The sequence below is a fragment of the Polyodon spathula genome, chromosome 27, assembly GCF_017654505.1.
Source record: "Polyodon spathula isolate WHYD16114869_AA chromosome 27, ASM1765450v1, whole genome shotgun sequence".
NCBI lineage: Eukaryota > Metazoa > Chordata > Actinopteri > Acipenseriformes > Polyodontidae > Polyodon > Polyodon spathula.
This window is the reverse complement of record NC_054560.1, coordinates 4,832,972-4,849,552: the sequence shown is the minus strand read 5'-3', so window position 1 is coordinate 4,849,552 and position 16,581 is coordinate 4,832,972. Positions and strand designations below refer to the sequence as shown.

General features: G+C 42.3%; 2 protein-coding genes across 3 annotated transcripts; one reads left to right on the top strand and one right to left on the bottom strand.

Annotated features, from left to right (window-relative positions):
• Positions 1-658: 658 nt before the first annotated feature.
• LOC121301257 (vimentin-type intermediate filament-associated coiled-coil protein-like) lies at positions 659-3,366 on the bottom strand. 2 transcript variants are annotated; one of them, XM_041230424.1, is made up of 3 exons: positions 3,266-3,366; positions 2,521-2,938; positions 659-1,982 (listed from the first exon to the last, which is right to left on the bottom strand). In XM_041230424.1, the coding sequence occupies exons 2-3, from the start codon at positions 2,709-2,711 to the stop codon at positions 1,622-1,624; spliced, it is 552 nt and encodes a 183-aa protein (XP_041086358.1). In that variant the 5' UTR covers positions 2,712-2,938; positions 3,266-3,366; the 3' UTR covers positions 659-1,621. The 2 variants fall into 2 exon arrangements, with proteins under 2 accessions (XP_041086358.1, XP_041086357.1); XM_041230423.1 differs by having other exon boundaries at positions 2,521-3,332.
• A 646-nt stretch (positions 3,367-4,012) lies between these two features.
• Positions 4,013-5,942, top strand: ndufa11 (NADH:ubiquinone oxidoreductase subunit A11). The gene is made up of 4 exons (XM_041230397.1): positions 4,013-4,140; positions 4,517-4,609; positions 5,202-5,324; positions 5,726-5,942. Exons 1-4 carry the CDS (start codon positions 4,062-4,064, stop codon positions 5,836-5,838), a joined length of 408 nt encoding a protein of 135 aa, XP_041086331.1. The 5' UTR covers positions 4,013-4,061; the 3' UTR covers positions 5,839-5,942.
• The last annotated feature ends 10,639 nt before the right edge of the window (positions 5,943-16,581 follow it).

The window sequence follows — 16,581 nt, the reverse complement described above, 5'->3', positions numbered from 1 at the left end:
CTGCCCCTCATGCACCTGAACCATGCTCTGTTATTAAAACCAGAAATTCATATTAAATGTTATGCAGATCTCTTGTACTACCACTTTGAGTTTACTCTTTAAAGCATAACAGTTATACAATCTGCAGTTTCTTTTTCATTTAGCCATAAAAGAACATACAGCAACCTCTCGTTACAGACGATTTGAGTGTTGCAGACTGGAAAGCAGTGCAGGTAGGAATTCAATATTTGGCATTGGGGGTCCCTGAAGGTTAAGAGTTGAAAACCAGTGCTTTAGGAAGGCAATGTGCTTTTTATTTAATGAAGCACATAAACACACTGAACACTAGACACAAGTGAACTTGCTGTTATGTACTAAACTAACATTACCTTCACAGTCAGCAGCAAAAGAAGAGGTGTTTGAGCTGATAGTTGTACAACAGCAGGGTTTAGTTCTGTTTGGTCAAAATGCTAAATATTGGAATAGTGGTCAATGGAACCCAATGTGCAAGAAGATATATATATAGATATATATATCTCCCCAATACCTGCTTTTACCATAACTATTCTACAAAATAATAGTACCCTTATATATATATATATATATATATATATATATATAGTATATACTCTACTTGAATTTTTAAAACGTATAAACGTTGCAAAACAAAAATGGTGCATATTGGTGCAAGTTTTCCCCCCAGAGTATATTTATATATTATTGGTATTTATATTTATTTAACTATTTAAAACAAAACAACAATATAGTTTACATTACCCACTCCCTATAACCAAAATAAGTGCTTTTAAGACCTAGATCTGAAGTCTACCAGTCTGCAAAGATAAAAAAAAGAAAACTGCTGGCAATGAACAGTTATAACAGCCTGTGGTGTGGATAAAGACACGCAGGGCTGGTTTCACAAAACAAAGTGAAAAAACTCAATTGTACTGCTGTAACTACACAGATTCCTGCTGTCAAACTGCTATAGAATGCACCACAATTGAAAATACCAACCCCCCCTTTTAAGTGGAATAAGCAAAGCTTTTAAAAAATGTATTAAAATATATAGATATTTATATACAGTAATTGCAACTTTCTTTGTGTGCTAGAACTAGATTAAAAAAAAAAAAAATCCTGAAAGACAGACTCACAACAGACTTCTTTTTTTGTTTTCTCACGAGACACGCTGCTGGTCTAGCTGCATTCGGCTGGGAATTTTCCACCGCGCGTGGGGCACAGCCGAGTGCAAGGGTCCCAAGTGACCCTTCAGAGCTACAGGGGCTTTACCAAAGGTTTTGCATCACCCACTAGAACGAACACATTTTGCTTCATCAAGCTGAAAGATGAGACTGAATAATGTGACGTTAGCACGTTGAATTACACACCGCTTTGCAGTTTTCCATATACGTCAAGAAAAACTGACAATTGAAAAACGTGGCATTTCAAAGTCTAGGTATACTGTGCTGCTATTATGGCTTCCAGCAGACTTTTACAATATAATTGTATAGTTTATTTGATTACATGATAAATAAAAGATCTAAATTACGTTCATACAGTTTAATTATGTCTCAATCCTTGAATTCTAGGTGATGCAAAACCCTTGACTCCAGCTGTAGCAGTGGTAGCACCTGCCCACTCAACTCTATACAGTCGTCCCGAACACGGTTTCATCCAGGTCCTGCTCGTCGTTGTCATCCTCGCTCAGTGAGAAATCCTTGTGGTTCACAAGTCTGTTGGAGCTGCAGTTTGAATGAGCCCGCTCATCTGCCACAGGCATGCTTCTCACCGTGTCCCCTCCACCAGCCACTGAGCCCAGCCGCTCCGCCTCTGCCATGTAGGAGAGCATGCTGTCCAGCAGGGGGCGGCTCTTGCAGATGTTGCTCAATATCTGGCTCCGATGCCTCAGCTGTAAGATCAAACCCTCTTTCTCTTTGATGACGCACTGGAACTTCTGAATGGTCTCCTCGGAGCTGCACAGCTTTTCATGCAAGAAGGCGATTTCCCTTGGAAACAAAATAAAAACATTCTTACTGAGGAATATTTTGGCACCGGGTTGGATTCGTTGTGATTTTTGGACAATTGAAATGTCTTTTCAAACTGTAAATGCACATCAATCTATTAAACGGTGGCTCACCTCCTTCGCAGTGTAATCGCATTCAGTTTAATGTAATACTCGCTCATTTGCAATCTTACACCCATCTGATAAAGAGCTTTACTTGATCATGTTAAATCAGAATTTAAGAAGATTTTTTTTTGTTTGTTTCTGTTAGTTGTTGCTGTTTGATTAGCAGTTCTGCAGTATATGTAGTTTCATAAGCCACGCAGCAATAAGAACAATGCACAGGCGATATATGTTAATATTGTTCCCTCTGGCATTAATAATATTAATAACATTAACAACAGATGATTGTGAATCAATTAACAAGCTTAATTAATTTTGATGTCAGGTCATCAAGGACTATGAACAGCTGGTTCACAACCAGGTCAAAAGTGGCCGGCGCCTTTCTCTAGTAGAGAGGGGGATTACAGCAGCAGGGCTACCTGTCCTTGGCCTCTGTGATTTCCTGAGCGGCAGCCCGCAGCTGCTCGTCTTTTCGGATCAGACTCTCCGCCTGTTCCCGAACCGTGTTCTCCGCCGCCGCCAGCCGCCGCTCCAGCTCTGACACACGCCGGTGCACCGCGGCGAGGTGAGCGTTAGCCTCCTTGATTTGGACCGGTGAGGGCACGGACATGTCAGCAGACCCGCCGGACACCCACGCCTGCTTGCCTGTTCTTTCTTGCACAGCTTCTCGATTTCGGTTCCCTTAGTCAGAGTTTTCTCGTCATGCTGAAGTGGACTCGTCTTGTTCTGATTGAGGCAGGGTAGCTTGCTTGGACCGAATTAGGGACGGGAATGCGGTCGGTAGCTTTACTGTCCACCAGGTATCGCATCATAGACCATACTGTTTTGGTTGTACGGCTAAAAGAAAAAAAAAAACACACACACGTGGAAGCTTTTTTTAAAATAATAATAATAATAATAAAGATCCCGTTTTGAATGTTTATTGACCGGTTTCAGAGCTCCCATAAACTGCTGTTATAGCCCTAGTGTCAGGTCGGCATTATTAAATAAGCCCTCATTAACGCTGTTATCCGAGTAGAGCGGCAGTAACAGCCTCGTCAATGACTAACCCCTTTTCTTCTTTTAAACCAGCTGCCTCGCTTTCTGCGAATTATTACAAGACAACTGGTTAATGGTTAACTTTTAGCGATTGTCAGCTTGCCCTGGGTTGCTTTCGCCGCTAACCTGTAGCTGTGTGATCGCAGAGCGGATCACCGGAACCAGAAGAAGCCGATGCTGTGTGACTGTGTTGTGGTAGCGAGGTGCGCCTGCGCAAAAAAAATAAAATAAAATAAAACTAAACTTGCCCCAGTCGAGTTAACACGCATGCGGGCGTCATTTCAAACCTTTTATTTGTGTCGCCTGACGCACACAGTGACACAAGTTTCTGGGAGGGGTTGCATTAGATTTCACGATCATGTAAACAAACTGGACTGCAAACAATCCATAACACAACAGAAATATAGACAAAGGAAGGGCACGTTAGGAACGGTGCAATTCAGAACAGTCTGAGATCTTAGGCTGCGAGTAGCGGTAATACATTATAAATTCCTTATTTCTCCCCAGATCTTTCCTGGAACTTCAAGACAAACTGAATAATGTACCTCTGTAACACTGTGAGCACACTGCACTACTGCACATGCGCGATCACTGCATTATATATTATATTATTTCTGTGCAAAAACACTTATTTTAATATTCATACATAAATACACAGTATAGCGTTAGGGAGAAAATACACTGCATTGCCTCTTATTTAGAAGCAAACTAAAGTTATTTAAAATGTACCTTCTGTGTTGTACGAAAATGAGAGTAATTAAACACAAATTATGACATCATTGCTCGAACAGAACTCCAGTGGCAGACGTTCCCCGTGTGTGTCTGTTCTCGGCTCAGGTGCTAATAAAGTTTTTGACGAGCCCGAAGGATCTCGCGGGATCTCGCGGTAAGTGAGCGGTGCCCTTGCAGTTTTCAGCTCAAGATGGGGTACTGGGATATGGAGGAAGGGAAGGACTGCGTGGAGAAGACCTGGCTCACCACAAAGCTGGCGACAGCCGTGGGTGAGTGAGGCTTACCCAGGCATCGTGGAAAAAAAAAAAAAAAAGATCACAAGCATTCGTCCCGCAGTAGAAACGGGGCCCGTGTTGTGCTGCTGTCTGCACACCGAAGCGGTCAAAGACAGGTTGTTCATAATAGCGGCTGTGACTTTGATACCCTCGCAGCTTGATCGCCTGAACCGACTTTTGAGATCCACTCTCCCGACTAGGCTGACCGCGGCTGCGTTGCTGGGATATTACAACCCGAATTACTATGAGTTTAAGAAGCGAGTCTTCTTAAACTCACAGTAAAACCAGCAGTGGAGCAAACTGCCATGCAATGGGAGTGTTATTTCCACCCCCGTGTGTTATTTATTCGTGTTGTTGTGTCTCTGCTTAGGGCTGGTTGGCTCAGCCTTTCACATCGCAGCGTTCCGGCCGGACTCTGCAATTCAGGCTGTACAGAGAACAGCCTCAGGCACCATCGCTATGGGTAAGTGTCTCCCCTGAAGATCTTTTTTATCCTTTCCTCTCCCCTGACACCGCACCTCGCCTTCGGTTCACATACAGGAATGGTAAGGGCTGAATAGAGCTTTGATCTGTTGCATGCTTCACTGTGCGCCTAATTTGGGGGTGAGAGAGTATCTAATGCGGCTTATTAAGCCATTTGGAATGCTTAACAGTGTTGTGCAAGGGGATTAGTTCCATTACCTGGCTTTGGGCATGACTGTTTTTTTCAAGTCCAGATTCTACCTGTAGAATATCTATTTTAACATGGTTTTCTTTTATTTGTCTGGGTGGGTATATCTAGATAAGTTTGTGTGATCCCACTTAAGTGGGTGACATGGTGGCCGGGACTAGCTCAGAATGTGCCTTTTGTGTCCATTCAAATCCAGTGGCGAGCCGCTAAAATTCAGGACAGAGCAGTGCTTCGGTATTCAAACAATACTGCCACGATACGTGCTCCACGAAGGATCATTGTGTCCTCGGTATACTGTTCAGGAACTCCATCGCGGTTCAAAGCATGTCCGAAAGAATGCAAGGGAATACAGTGCCTGAAGCGTAATGTGCATTTTCTCCTGCAGCGTCTCTGGGCGCAATCTTCGGGATCACCACCTGCCTGAGCGCGCAGGCTCGCGAGGCACCCGATGACCCGTTGAATTATTTCTTCGGCGGCTGTGCGTCTGGGATCTTCCTTGGAGTCCGAAGTAAGTAAATCAGTCGGGTTCGCCTTTCTCTTCCCATCCAAACTGTGTCCAGACTTTCATCTCTGCCTTGGACAGAAATGGTTGGAGGTTGAAGCACACTACAGCTTGTTCATGTAAGGAAACACAGTAATGAGCCCTAGTTATGACGCAGTGATATCAGTTACCGGTTTGTGGGAGATGCAGTGGACACGGCGCTGGGGGGTTTATGAGTGATCTTGATGCTTCTCAAATGCACCTCCAAGTGCCTGTCAGTTTTACTGAAACTCTCAGGGAGTAAAACATTCTTTCCCTAATAGCAGCCAGGTAACTGCATGCTTTGCACAGCTGCACTCAATCACAGTCTTTTCTTTAAATCTGAGTTAATCTCTATGAAACTGTTAATGTGTTTCTTGTGTCTGCAGCTCACAGCTACATGACTGGCACCACAGCCTGCGTGGGACTGGGTGTACTAGCGGCCCTCACCAAGGTTGGGAAGAAGGAAGGCTGGAGAATATCAGGAGCTCCCAGGCTTTAAACTCTCACACTGACCCACGCAGTCCTCGCATAACCTTGTACATTGCTAAAATATCTCTTGTTAAATAAAATTCAACAATATCTATTAAAGGTAATAAATAATAATTCCAGATTATTACTGTATTTGGCAGAGTGTAGTTTACAGCAAGTGCAAATACTGTTAGAACACAATATGAGATAACAGCTTCTGATTAAGACAATTTGTATCTACGTTGACATGTAGTGCTGACATGTAGTGGATTATACAGCAAAGCTTTAGGGGAACGATTTAAACTTTAGGGGAATGGATTTAAATACCCTGCGATAGACTGACGTCCCTTCCAGGGTGTAGTCCTGCCTTGCACCCTGTATCTGCCAGGTTAGGCTCCGGCTCACCGCTCCCTGTAAAGGATTAAGTGGCTAATGGTAATGGATAGATGGATGGATTTAAATATATTCCCTGAGGAGTATGTATATCCTCATGTACGTTTTGAAATGCTTTGACTCAAAACAACGCACCACTAAAATTGTGCTTTTATTTTTGGCCAGAAGAGGGCAGTACTGCCACACTGTGAACCAGCTTGCTACTGCGTCTTACACATTTTTCTCTCTGGATAGCCCAATGGAAATGCAACATCTAGTTTCCAATAAACTCCACCCAGTGCACGGAGAAAACCTCACAATGCATTGGGCACAGTAGTCAGTAAATCATTAAGAATGAACGACACATTGCTGAAATCTTCATCGCGCGGATGTTCAAAGCACACAGGGGTTACTGCATCATTCTTTAGTAGTTGCTGGAAACAGAAAAGAAGGTAAAAAGAAAAACACTAAATACCTCTGCCTCGTTTACCTGTAAAATAATCTTGCTTGTGTTTTCCACTAGCCGGGGAGATTTAGAGACACGGTGATGTGTAGGAAGGTTAATCATATTGTTTTTTTTTTAAATAAGATTGAAGGAAGCGCTGCCTTCAAGTGTAGCACTTGCTTTCCTTCTTCCTCTAACTATAACAATTTAAATTGTCAGATTAGGTTCCCTTACCGAAGCAATTCCCCACTCTGCTCAAGAGAACTGAAGGTTCAGCAAGCGTCCTCTGATCTCCCGACCGGGGCTGATTGTCTCTTTTACACCCAGGACTCGGGAGTGGATGTCAGCAAGCTCCCAGCCTCTGCAGCTCTCCTGGTGTCTGCACCTTGCCAGTAGGATCCACTATAGCATGAGGAGGACCCTGCCATTTCTGCCTCCCTAATCTGTGGGAGCTCCAGAGCAGGCTATTAAATAACCAAAAATCGTAATCGTGGGTCAGTTCCACAGCAAATAAACAAAAAACAAAATCAGAAGATATGTGTTGCTTTCCAAAAACAAATGGGTCTCACATGTGTCTCATGCTGGATCTTAATGTAGTGCAGTTCTTGGAAAGAATCGCCAAGATAAACAGTTGTAAAACTCAACAGTGCTGCAGTTAAGCAGTTTGTCACAACTTGTCAAGTGGCATAAAACAGTCGTTGCCCATGATAAGATTTTCAGAAGGAGACGTGGGACACAGCAAGGTCTTCAATGCCATAGTCCATTTTTAATTTTATTAAGGTTCTGTGGCTGCATTATAGAAATTATTGAAACATTGCAACATAAATTAATTCTATTATTAAACAAAGTCCTGAATCTGTAAAGCGTAGCCCGTATAATATGCTTGATCCTGACTGTTAGGGTAAACTGTTGGTATGGGTAATTTTTTGTTAATCTTTTTCGGCTCCGTTGCCTGTTACTCAATGTGGCTGTAGTTCAGTGGCTTCAGTATTGTGCCCGTGGGCAAATTAGTGCTGTGTCTGTGATGGCACGTGACAATCTGCAATACTGACGTAGTAGCAGAGGAACCAAAGCCTCTTCGTCGACTGTCCCCTGCTCTCAATCTCTACATTTGTGCCATTTGAGAGCGTCTGAATGGCTTTTATTTAAAGGACAATCATCGGGCTCTTGACCATAAGAGAAAAGCGCAAATGTGCCCAGGGCCAAAACGCTGTGCTCCCACTGCTCTGGATAAACTTGTGATTTCTGCATGGATGGATTGATAGAGGGAGGGAATCTGGCACATCTGCCAACTGGCACAGCCTCTGCAAGTTATCCTTGGGGAGGGGAAAAAAAACAAATAGAGGGATTCCCATTATTTGGAGAGCGTTGTACATGTTGATCCCAGTGCAATTAAAGGATTTTCAGAACTCGGTCTACACTCGGGTCCTGTCTGCTCTTGTGAATTATTTTTTTATTATGTCTTACCGAGACAAGACCCAGAACAGTGAATCTAGTTGGGTATGTGACCTGGACCTTACACACCAGACTGGGAACAGGAAATGGAATGTCACTTACCATCCTGGAAGCTGCTGCTGCTATAATAAATGAATACGCCTGCTTCAGGAGCACAAGGTTTTGTTTAATTTGCAGGACGGTTCACAATGGCTTCTAGGTGACTGAATCACATATGCAATTGGGTTTGTGATTAGAAGTACAGAATGAAAATTAGGCGCATTCCAGTTAAAAAAATTCCCCACCGCACTCCACTGTTAGTGGGAAAACAAGCCAAGATTTAATCGTTTGTATATTGCTGCAGCGAAGAAAGATAACCATACATCTGTCAGGCAAACAAACGGCAATGCATTGCAATTCATTATTCAAAAACTTCTTGCACAACATGTGTGCCTGCCAGAGCTACAAGAAAAGTGACTCAGAGAGTGTTTTATATTCTAGTGGAATGGGTTTTATTACTTGTCATGGGAGCCCCCAGCACAAACCAGCGCTGGTGTACGTTACACTGTAGTCTGTACAGTAACGGTTGAATTGATGGGCAGTGAATGGAACAGTACAGCAGGTGTGGGGAAACGGACCCTTTTGTTCAAACGACAGATTTCCCAATCTGAGAAGGAGTGGTAAGGACTCATCGCATACCTGGTGATGCTTGGGAATCCATTTTTCAATGACAAAAAAAAAAAAATGTCGTTCTACCGACAGCTCTTCTGCAGCTGCTATGAACCATCGCATAACCACTGCAGTGCCACAGCTTTGCCATTGAAGATCATTTTGGAGAAAGCACTTCAGAGTAACACCTTCCTTTTCTGTATATATATATATATATATATATATGGAAATTCTGGCATGTGATTGGTTAAAACCTCATCACATGACCAAAAATAGTTCCAAATATTGCCAACGCTGAATGCCCTTCCTCTCTTCACACAACAAAGCAGCATGAATGACAAAATATACAGCAAAACAAAGATACCGCAAACACTAAAATCATCTTGAAAACTGCGCTTTCAGTGTGTTCAGACTCCCTAAAATTCAAGCAAATCCAGCTTTCCGACATTCACAAACTCAACGGACTCCTCCGGGAATTCTGTGCCGCAGTGAGAAAGTCAGAGAACAGTTCTTTGCCCAAAATGTTTTAATAACTGCGCTGTGGACTTCAAAAACAGAGCTTTCTTTACTGAGAGATAATACTCGTAGTGGGAAACTAAAGGCCAGGGCTTCGGGCATTATAGTCCTCTTTTGGTAACTAGTTCTTCCCCCGGGGTCCATAGTTTCTCACTATACGCCTCCTCTCCAGTATATATTTACTATATATATATATTACTATATCTCCACAGTTTTAAGAAAAGCAAGGATGTATTTACAGGGTGTAGTTTGGAGCTGGCTGTGGGGCTGATGGTGGGTGAGAGAATTACTATACATCCTTTCCATTCCGTGAGTCACTGGTGACTCATGAGGTAGGGAAGGGGAGCCATGGAGCTCTGAGGATCATGCGGTAGACTTGCCTTGACATGCACTTCCATACTGGAAGGGATATAGCCAGTGGGAAGAATGATGCTTGATAGCTTGATCTCTCATTCTGCTGAAATGTTCCAAAGAGAAGTAATAAGAGAGGAAAAGGACTGTGAGATCTGGGTCTGAACTGGGGCAGTGTGTTATAGTCCATTTGTTATTGATTTCTTTAAATGTATAGAACTTCTCACAGTTACTCGCTCTGCATGTGTTAAAGTTGGTCACCAATGATATCTAAAACATTTGTCAAAAACTGCGCCTGCATCTTCTAGTTTTGATCACCATCGTCCTGTGTGACTGAAGACCGACGGGCTGATTGGAAATGCACATCTTGACAATCATTTGCAACCTGCTACTGCAGCCAGAAAGCCAGGTATTTAAAGCTGTATGCCTCATATGTTTTAATTTCCTAATTATTTCTTTTAATCAGGCTAGTGCTATACATTTTTAACATTAGTTCTTTTATTCTGGTTTTGTTTCCGACCCGCTGGCAGTAGGAGTCGGTGCTCCAGGCTGGTTTCTGATTACCATGGTTTCCATAAACAAAGAGCTCATACTTCACACAGACACACACGGACGCAGGTTTGTCCTCTGATGAACACTGGGAACATCAACACTTTCACAAGCACCTGTTGTACAGAGAAATGATATTGCAATCCGCCTCCTGGGGCACTGAAGAGCAGTTTCAAAACATGGGAGTGACTTTAAGGTTAAAAAGAAGTTTAAGTTAAAGATTTTGGTGTAAAATCTCCTGGTAACAAGCCTCTTTCTTTAATTGCTGACCTCCAAGCTTCTATTCACACAGTGAAATTTTTTTAAAAATAGAAAGCATTGTTTGATAAGTTTGCCGGATGATTAATGATCTCCAGATTCTATATGGAGACCGACGTGTGACGTTCCTCTCTGTGTGGGTGATCATGAAGAGATCAGAGTGTGGGGATTTACTGTAGAGTAACAAGAAGAAGGAGAAGGCAGAAGCCACCAGGGCTAGGATGAAATGAAAGAAATCAATGCGAGAAAGGGATTCAATCTGCGTCATCATCTGCTTATTCCTTCATCCCTCCCTTAATGGAATTCTGAATTAGCTCGGGTAAATGTGGACTCGGGTTTCTTCCTCTAAGGGGACTGTGATTGCAGCATCGTGTGTTCCTCCCAGCCCCTGTCACCCGAGCACGCCTGCTTAAACTGAATTACCAAGTCAATTAGAGAGGCATCTATTGCAGGGATATTGCATCTTGATTTATCTAAATTTACGGTGCTGGCACTGAGGTGCTTTGATCTACATGGTTGTGACAGTGTGATGTTCAAAATTGTGATTTTTTAGTGTCCCGGAATGATCAGTGAGAACAAGGAGGGTCGAGTGTTTCAGAAATAAAAACCATCTCAAAGTTCACTTCAGATGATCGGCAGATTCAGGGCAGGCCCTGGCCGGTGTGATTTGTGTCACAAATACCTCGTTTCCACTGCCTTCTCCCAGATATAGCTGAGCTGGCCGGTCTGGGTGAGGTAGAGACAGCTCTCTGCGTTCCAGTGCCACTGTCAGGTATCGCTGACCCAGGAACTAGCAGTGATTGATCAGATATATGCAAACAAGCAAAGTTGAACAAGCATTTGTGTCTGTTTTTATTTTGTTTACCTCGCCCAGAACGGCCAGCCCTGGGGAGAGGCAGAGGAAACGAGGCAAAAGACAATTTGGTGTCTCTTTTTTTAACCCAGCAGTACCAGATATCATGTTTTAAAAATGTAAATGCATGTTTGCTGTGCTCGCTATTAAGACCTGTGTAAGCAGTGGGATTGCATACTCTATAAGACTCTGCAGGTGCAGTTGAAGTGCAGCCTCAAATGGGATTTAATCGCAGTGGAGCGTGTTTTGGGTTATTTAGGTAACGTTGGGGGCCGGATTTGATGAGCTCTGTGATTGGGAGAGGCAATAAACAAATCGTCCTGCAACATTAAAACACCATTAGTTCATAACCTTAGCAGTGATGCACTGGGAAGATTCAGGTTCCATCTTCCGCGATGAAAAGATTTAAACGTGGTCTGTCTCTCGTTGAGAGTGGATTACAGGGAGCTGAGATTCCAGATGGAATTGAGACACTTTGCATGCTCTGCCCTTAACGAGCACAGTCTTGCAAGCAGCGTCTCCTCCTCTCTATTCTAACATGACGGACAATGCATTACAGTCAATGGGGCATGCTGCCTGTTCCTGATAAGTGAGAAGAAATGTATAAGGTGTGAGAACAAGAGGAATTAAGCCTTGTTTAAACATCCCTACCGTCATTCATTAGAGCACATCCGGGACTGGCAATGCTGAAAGGGAATAATCAGCAGTGTGGAGTGAGAATATTAATGCATCTCCCAGCGGCTTTGTTGATATAAAACTGTTTGACCCATGGCTTGGAAAGTGCATTAATGGGATAAGGGTAACTGGTTTATTTAAACTTGAATGTATTATTCAGTATTGTTAATTACAGTCTAGGGATTCCACTGATTGCTCTTCAACTTTTAAGTTTGTAATTGCATATTTGAATTCTGTTTCTCACATCCTGGTGCCTCTAGTGGCTGGAGGGTGGAATTGAACTATGATTTGTAAAGAGGATTTCAATGACGGCCTTTGACCCCTTCGCCAGGGTTTGTTGTGCCGTCATTTGAACAATCGTTAATCGTGAGAGACTGGGACTCAGTCAAAAGCGGTTTGAAATCAGACTGGTTCATTTCCACCAGCAGCTGATCAAATGGATTCAGCTCCAGTTAGGATTTGCGGTCTGGCACAACTTTATCTTTCCAACTTGCACTGATCTATGCATGCCGTCCTGTCTGACAAACACAATATATGTTGTGAAAGCATGCTGAGATGTGAATTATTGTACTGTCAGGGAAATATTGCAGGCTGGTGAATTATTTTATAAATGCTATGAAAACACGATACACACGGGTGTGGAGGATCTTTGTTTTTGGTGTGATGTCTGGTAACAGGAGAAACTTGCAATCCTGATAGACAGAGATAGGGGGTGAAGCCTGGGCCCGATCAATGAAGGTTAATCATTGCTGATTGGAGCTACTTTAACAGTTCAGACAGATTGTAAGGTTTTAAGGGAATGAGCTTAAACTGCAGAGCCATAGGATCCTGTCATCGGGAATGAAGCGCAGCGTTTGAAACTCCCAGATATAAGCTTGGTGGGATCCATGCAAAATTCCACTGTGAGCTGGAGGCTGCACTTACTGTACATTTTTGTATGGTTTATGAATAGTCACATGAGGAGATATACTTGCTTAGATTTGCAAAAGGATTCGTTCAGGGTTGCTTTCATTTGATCATTCTTTCCAAATGGACATTCAAAACACGCATGCCAATGAAATGTATATTTAATCAATGCGTTTAATCTATGTCCAATTTCTGCAGTCTCTATAGCATTAGTTTACTGATGCAAAGGAATGCATTTATTGTTATACACCCCCACCCCCCCCCCCCTGCATTCACATTAAAAATAATTGAACATGAAGCCCCTTTAAGTCTAACTTTCTGTGGGAAAAAACAATGCAGCTAAAGCATGGTCTGATTACGGTCTATGCACGCCAGCAGTGATTACATTGACTTGGAAGGGTTTTTTTTATCCTGATTGCAGCATCACTTTAATGACAGTATCATCTGCTAAGTGTCTCTCGTATCTCTTGTGATTGCTCTGTTTGATTTGTTGTGTCACCTCATTCATGCCAAAGTGATGATCCTCGTAAGTGTCTGGTATTAATAGCATTGGCAGACACTCTGTCTATAATTAATAGCAATGTGCTCATTGTTATCTTAGCACTGATTGATGTACTATATATATATATATATATATATATATATATATATATATATATATATCCATGAATACTGTGACAACGTGTCTACTTAAGCTCAATTCTCTTCAGAAGGGGCGGTTCAGCACACCATGAGTTCTCAAAGAGCACTGTACTGTTTCAATGATTGCAAAAAAAACCTCTTTTGAAAAGCTTATGTATGTTCCTTATGTTTAAGTAAACTTTGAGCCTTACTGCTGGTGTCTGATTATTACCCTTATACAAGCTTATTGTCGTATTTTTGCTGTTTTCCCATGGCTCTACTATGCATTTAGCATGCTGCCGTGTGTATTATATTCTTTACCGTGCCTCGTTATTGTCCAATGCTTTAGACCGCCTTCACTGTGCTTTATAACACTTTGCTATGCTTATGCTAGGGAAACTTTTATAATGGTAGTCTCAAGAGCATGGCTGTCAGCAAGGACGCATTCCCAGCATGCACCTGGCATTGGACAGTACCTTAAAAATGTACTTGATGGCTTTAGTTCTAGCTGAGCAAAGCCTGGTTCCATAAACTACAACTGGGAATTGAACTGCGTGACTGCGTGACGGGGTCTCTGAGTTTTCTGGTTATCCGGTATGTACCTGCATGTGTAAGCCGCACTCACACACTAAGACATTCATTAAGTGAAATAAAAAAAAAAAAAACTGAAATCAAGACTAACCCATTCAGCACTGCCAAACTATCAGCACCAATCCCTACAGCATGGACATGTGCAATTTGTTTTCCAGTAGCGAGGGAGTTCCCTGAGCAGAGGATCAGTGATTTGGAAAGCTCTGCACCAAGGGAATGTTGATCCCCGCTGAGGGAGCCTCTGAAACACACTTTTTAAACTAAATCTGACATTCAATACGAAAGCTCTTTAAAACACAGCTGAAGCCAAGTCTAGGGGCCAGTGAATACCTTCTAGAAATGATGAGGCAGCTTTTGGTTTGCGGTGCAGTTTCTGAATTTTAAACAATGTCTTTTAAACTCACTGCAAAAAAAAAAAAATTTAAAGAATCAACACTGAGTGGGATTAGAAACCCAAACCCTTGGAAATGTTTTCTGTGGTAAAGTTGCAAGATTGTTTTGCAGTTTACCAAGTTTGTTATATTTTGCATAACTATGCTTTGGTTATTTTTGGGGTTTTTTTGCCAGCAATTCCTATTGTATACCGTCAAGTTAGTAGGTTGTTAGCTAGTCAGGTTTGCAGTAAAACCTAAAATGGATTGAACTGTTATACCCCTCTCACTCCCCCTCCCCCTCTCCCTTTCCCTCTCTCTCTCATTTTCCATAGGTCTACCCAGAAGAACCCAAACAAAACTGATTTTGTTTTGGGTTGTATTTTTTCAGGCACCTGGATTGCTACACAATGCTGGGGAACCCTATTTCCATAGCTCCCTAGGAAACGGAGCCTCCTGGTGCATGTGCTGTAACGGTGTGTTTCGTAGACTGACGTTATATCAGTAATGGTAGTTTAATGCCACAGGAGGAGGTAGCTGGGAGCCCCTGATGTGAGGAGCACTGAGGTCAAATCCAAAGTGTCTGTGTCCAATTAGAGGGCCAGGAGGAGGGTGGGATGTGACCCCTGACACCTTCCTCTCTCAGCGAGGAGCACCCATCCCTGTACCTCTACTCACAAATGGAAACAGGGGCCCCCTTTGGACTCCCAAGACCCTCATAGATTGGATCCTCATTTCTGACTTTCCCTTTCGGGCAAATGTTGAATGTAACACTTTACATGAAGTGACTCTAATTACTATGTATTTACATTGTAGTTTCTTAGTAAATACATGTGCGCTGACACATCATTACAATGTTATGTGTAGTTTACAATATACTTCATGTGTACATTTTTTGCATGATCTAACCCATATCCCTAACCCTATCCCTAACCCATTTTCTGATACTGTTGTGTACTTGCATATAGCGTGCAAAAAGATGTACCCATTAAGTACACTGTAACTATGCATAATACAATTGTAATGATGTGTCAGTACACATGCATATACTATGTAACTAAAATGTAACTACACAGTAATTGGAGACACTTCGTGTAAAGTGTTACCATGTTGAAATAGCAGACTTCCAGCTGCGCAAGTGTCCGGTTTGCTTTGGAGGTCACGCTACAAGCTGAGCTCCTGAGCTGTGATGAGCTGCCAGGTGGAACGGCTGCAGGCCATGAGTTAAATGGCTTGAATGCCTCTGCATTGTTATAATAATATGATCGTTAGTACGGTATCATTCAATTAAAAATTAGTGTGAGTAGTGATTTTCTGGAAGGAAAAATAAACCACTCCCTTAATTCCTATTTTATAGCTGGCAATTAATTTTTTTTAATTGCATTTTTTTAAAAAGCATTTGCACCGTTTATTTGGGAGGCTTGACAACAGAAGCTAGTTAATGAAGTATGTTTGCAAAATGTAGGATACCAACTGTGCAAACTGCTTTTAATACATACTTCCTTAACTGAAGCTCCTGGAGTCGGAAATTGAATTGAAAGCAGCCTGCAGGGATAATGAAAGTGCGCTAACAATGCTGCAGAGAACGAGTGAGGAGGCCAGCATCCCACCCTCCTGAATCACTACAGACAAGCCAGCTGAAATTACTGAACAGAAGCATGGAAAAAAGAAATGTGTGAGTATCAGTCAGCACTTGCAAAAAACACAGGGACCAGATCAATGCTAACAGCATTGCAGCAGCCAGATAGACACAGCAGCAGCATGTCATCCTGGCTTGGTGGCTCAGGCTTTCTTTCCATTTAGTTTTAGGAACTGAAATAATGAGCTGTTCTTTTCTAAGATATAACATGGTGCTGAATTCATTGCGGTCCAGACTGTATTAAACACAAACTATATAGGTGAAACACTTGCCTACAGTTACCAATCTGATGCTGCAAGTATACTGTAATGTATAAATTGGTTAGTGCTTACATTAACTATCTCTAATTACTGTGTATTAACATAGTAGTTAGTAAATGCATGTGTACTTACACATAGAGACAATGTTATTATGCATCGTTACAATGTACTTAACTGGTAAATCTTTTTGCAATAATATATAAGTGCACAATTGTTTCAGATTGTTAGCAAAATCGATACAGAATGCAGTCCTGGAAAACACTA

Excerpts from the sequence above, each read along its gene's own strand:
- LOC121301257 (XM_041230424.1), bottom strand. The coding sequence starts at position 2,711 with ATGTCCGTGCCCTCACCGGTCCAAATCAAGGAGGCTAACGCTCACCTC. Across the intron at positions 1,983-2,520 it reads ATCACAGAGGCCAAGGACAG|GGAAATCGCCTTCTTGCATG; the intron begins GTAGCCCTGCTG and ends TTTGTTTCCAAG.
- ndufa11 (XM_041230397.1), top strand. The coding sequence starts at position 4,062 with ATGGGGTACTGGGATATGGAGGAAGGGAAGGACTGCGTGGAGAAGACC. Across the intron at positions 4,610-5,201 it reads CTCAGGCACCATCGCTATGG|CGTCTCTGGGCGCAATCTTC; the intron begins GTAAGTGTCTCC and ends TTTCTCCTGCAG. Across the intron at positions 5,325-5,725 it reads GATCTTCCTTGGAGTCCGAA|CTCACAGCTACATGACTGGC; the intron begins GTAAGTAAATCA and ends TTGTGTCTGCAG.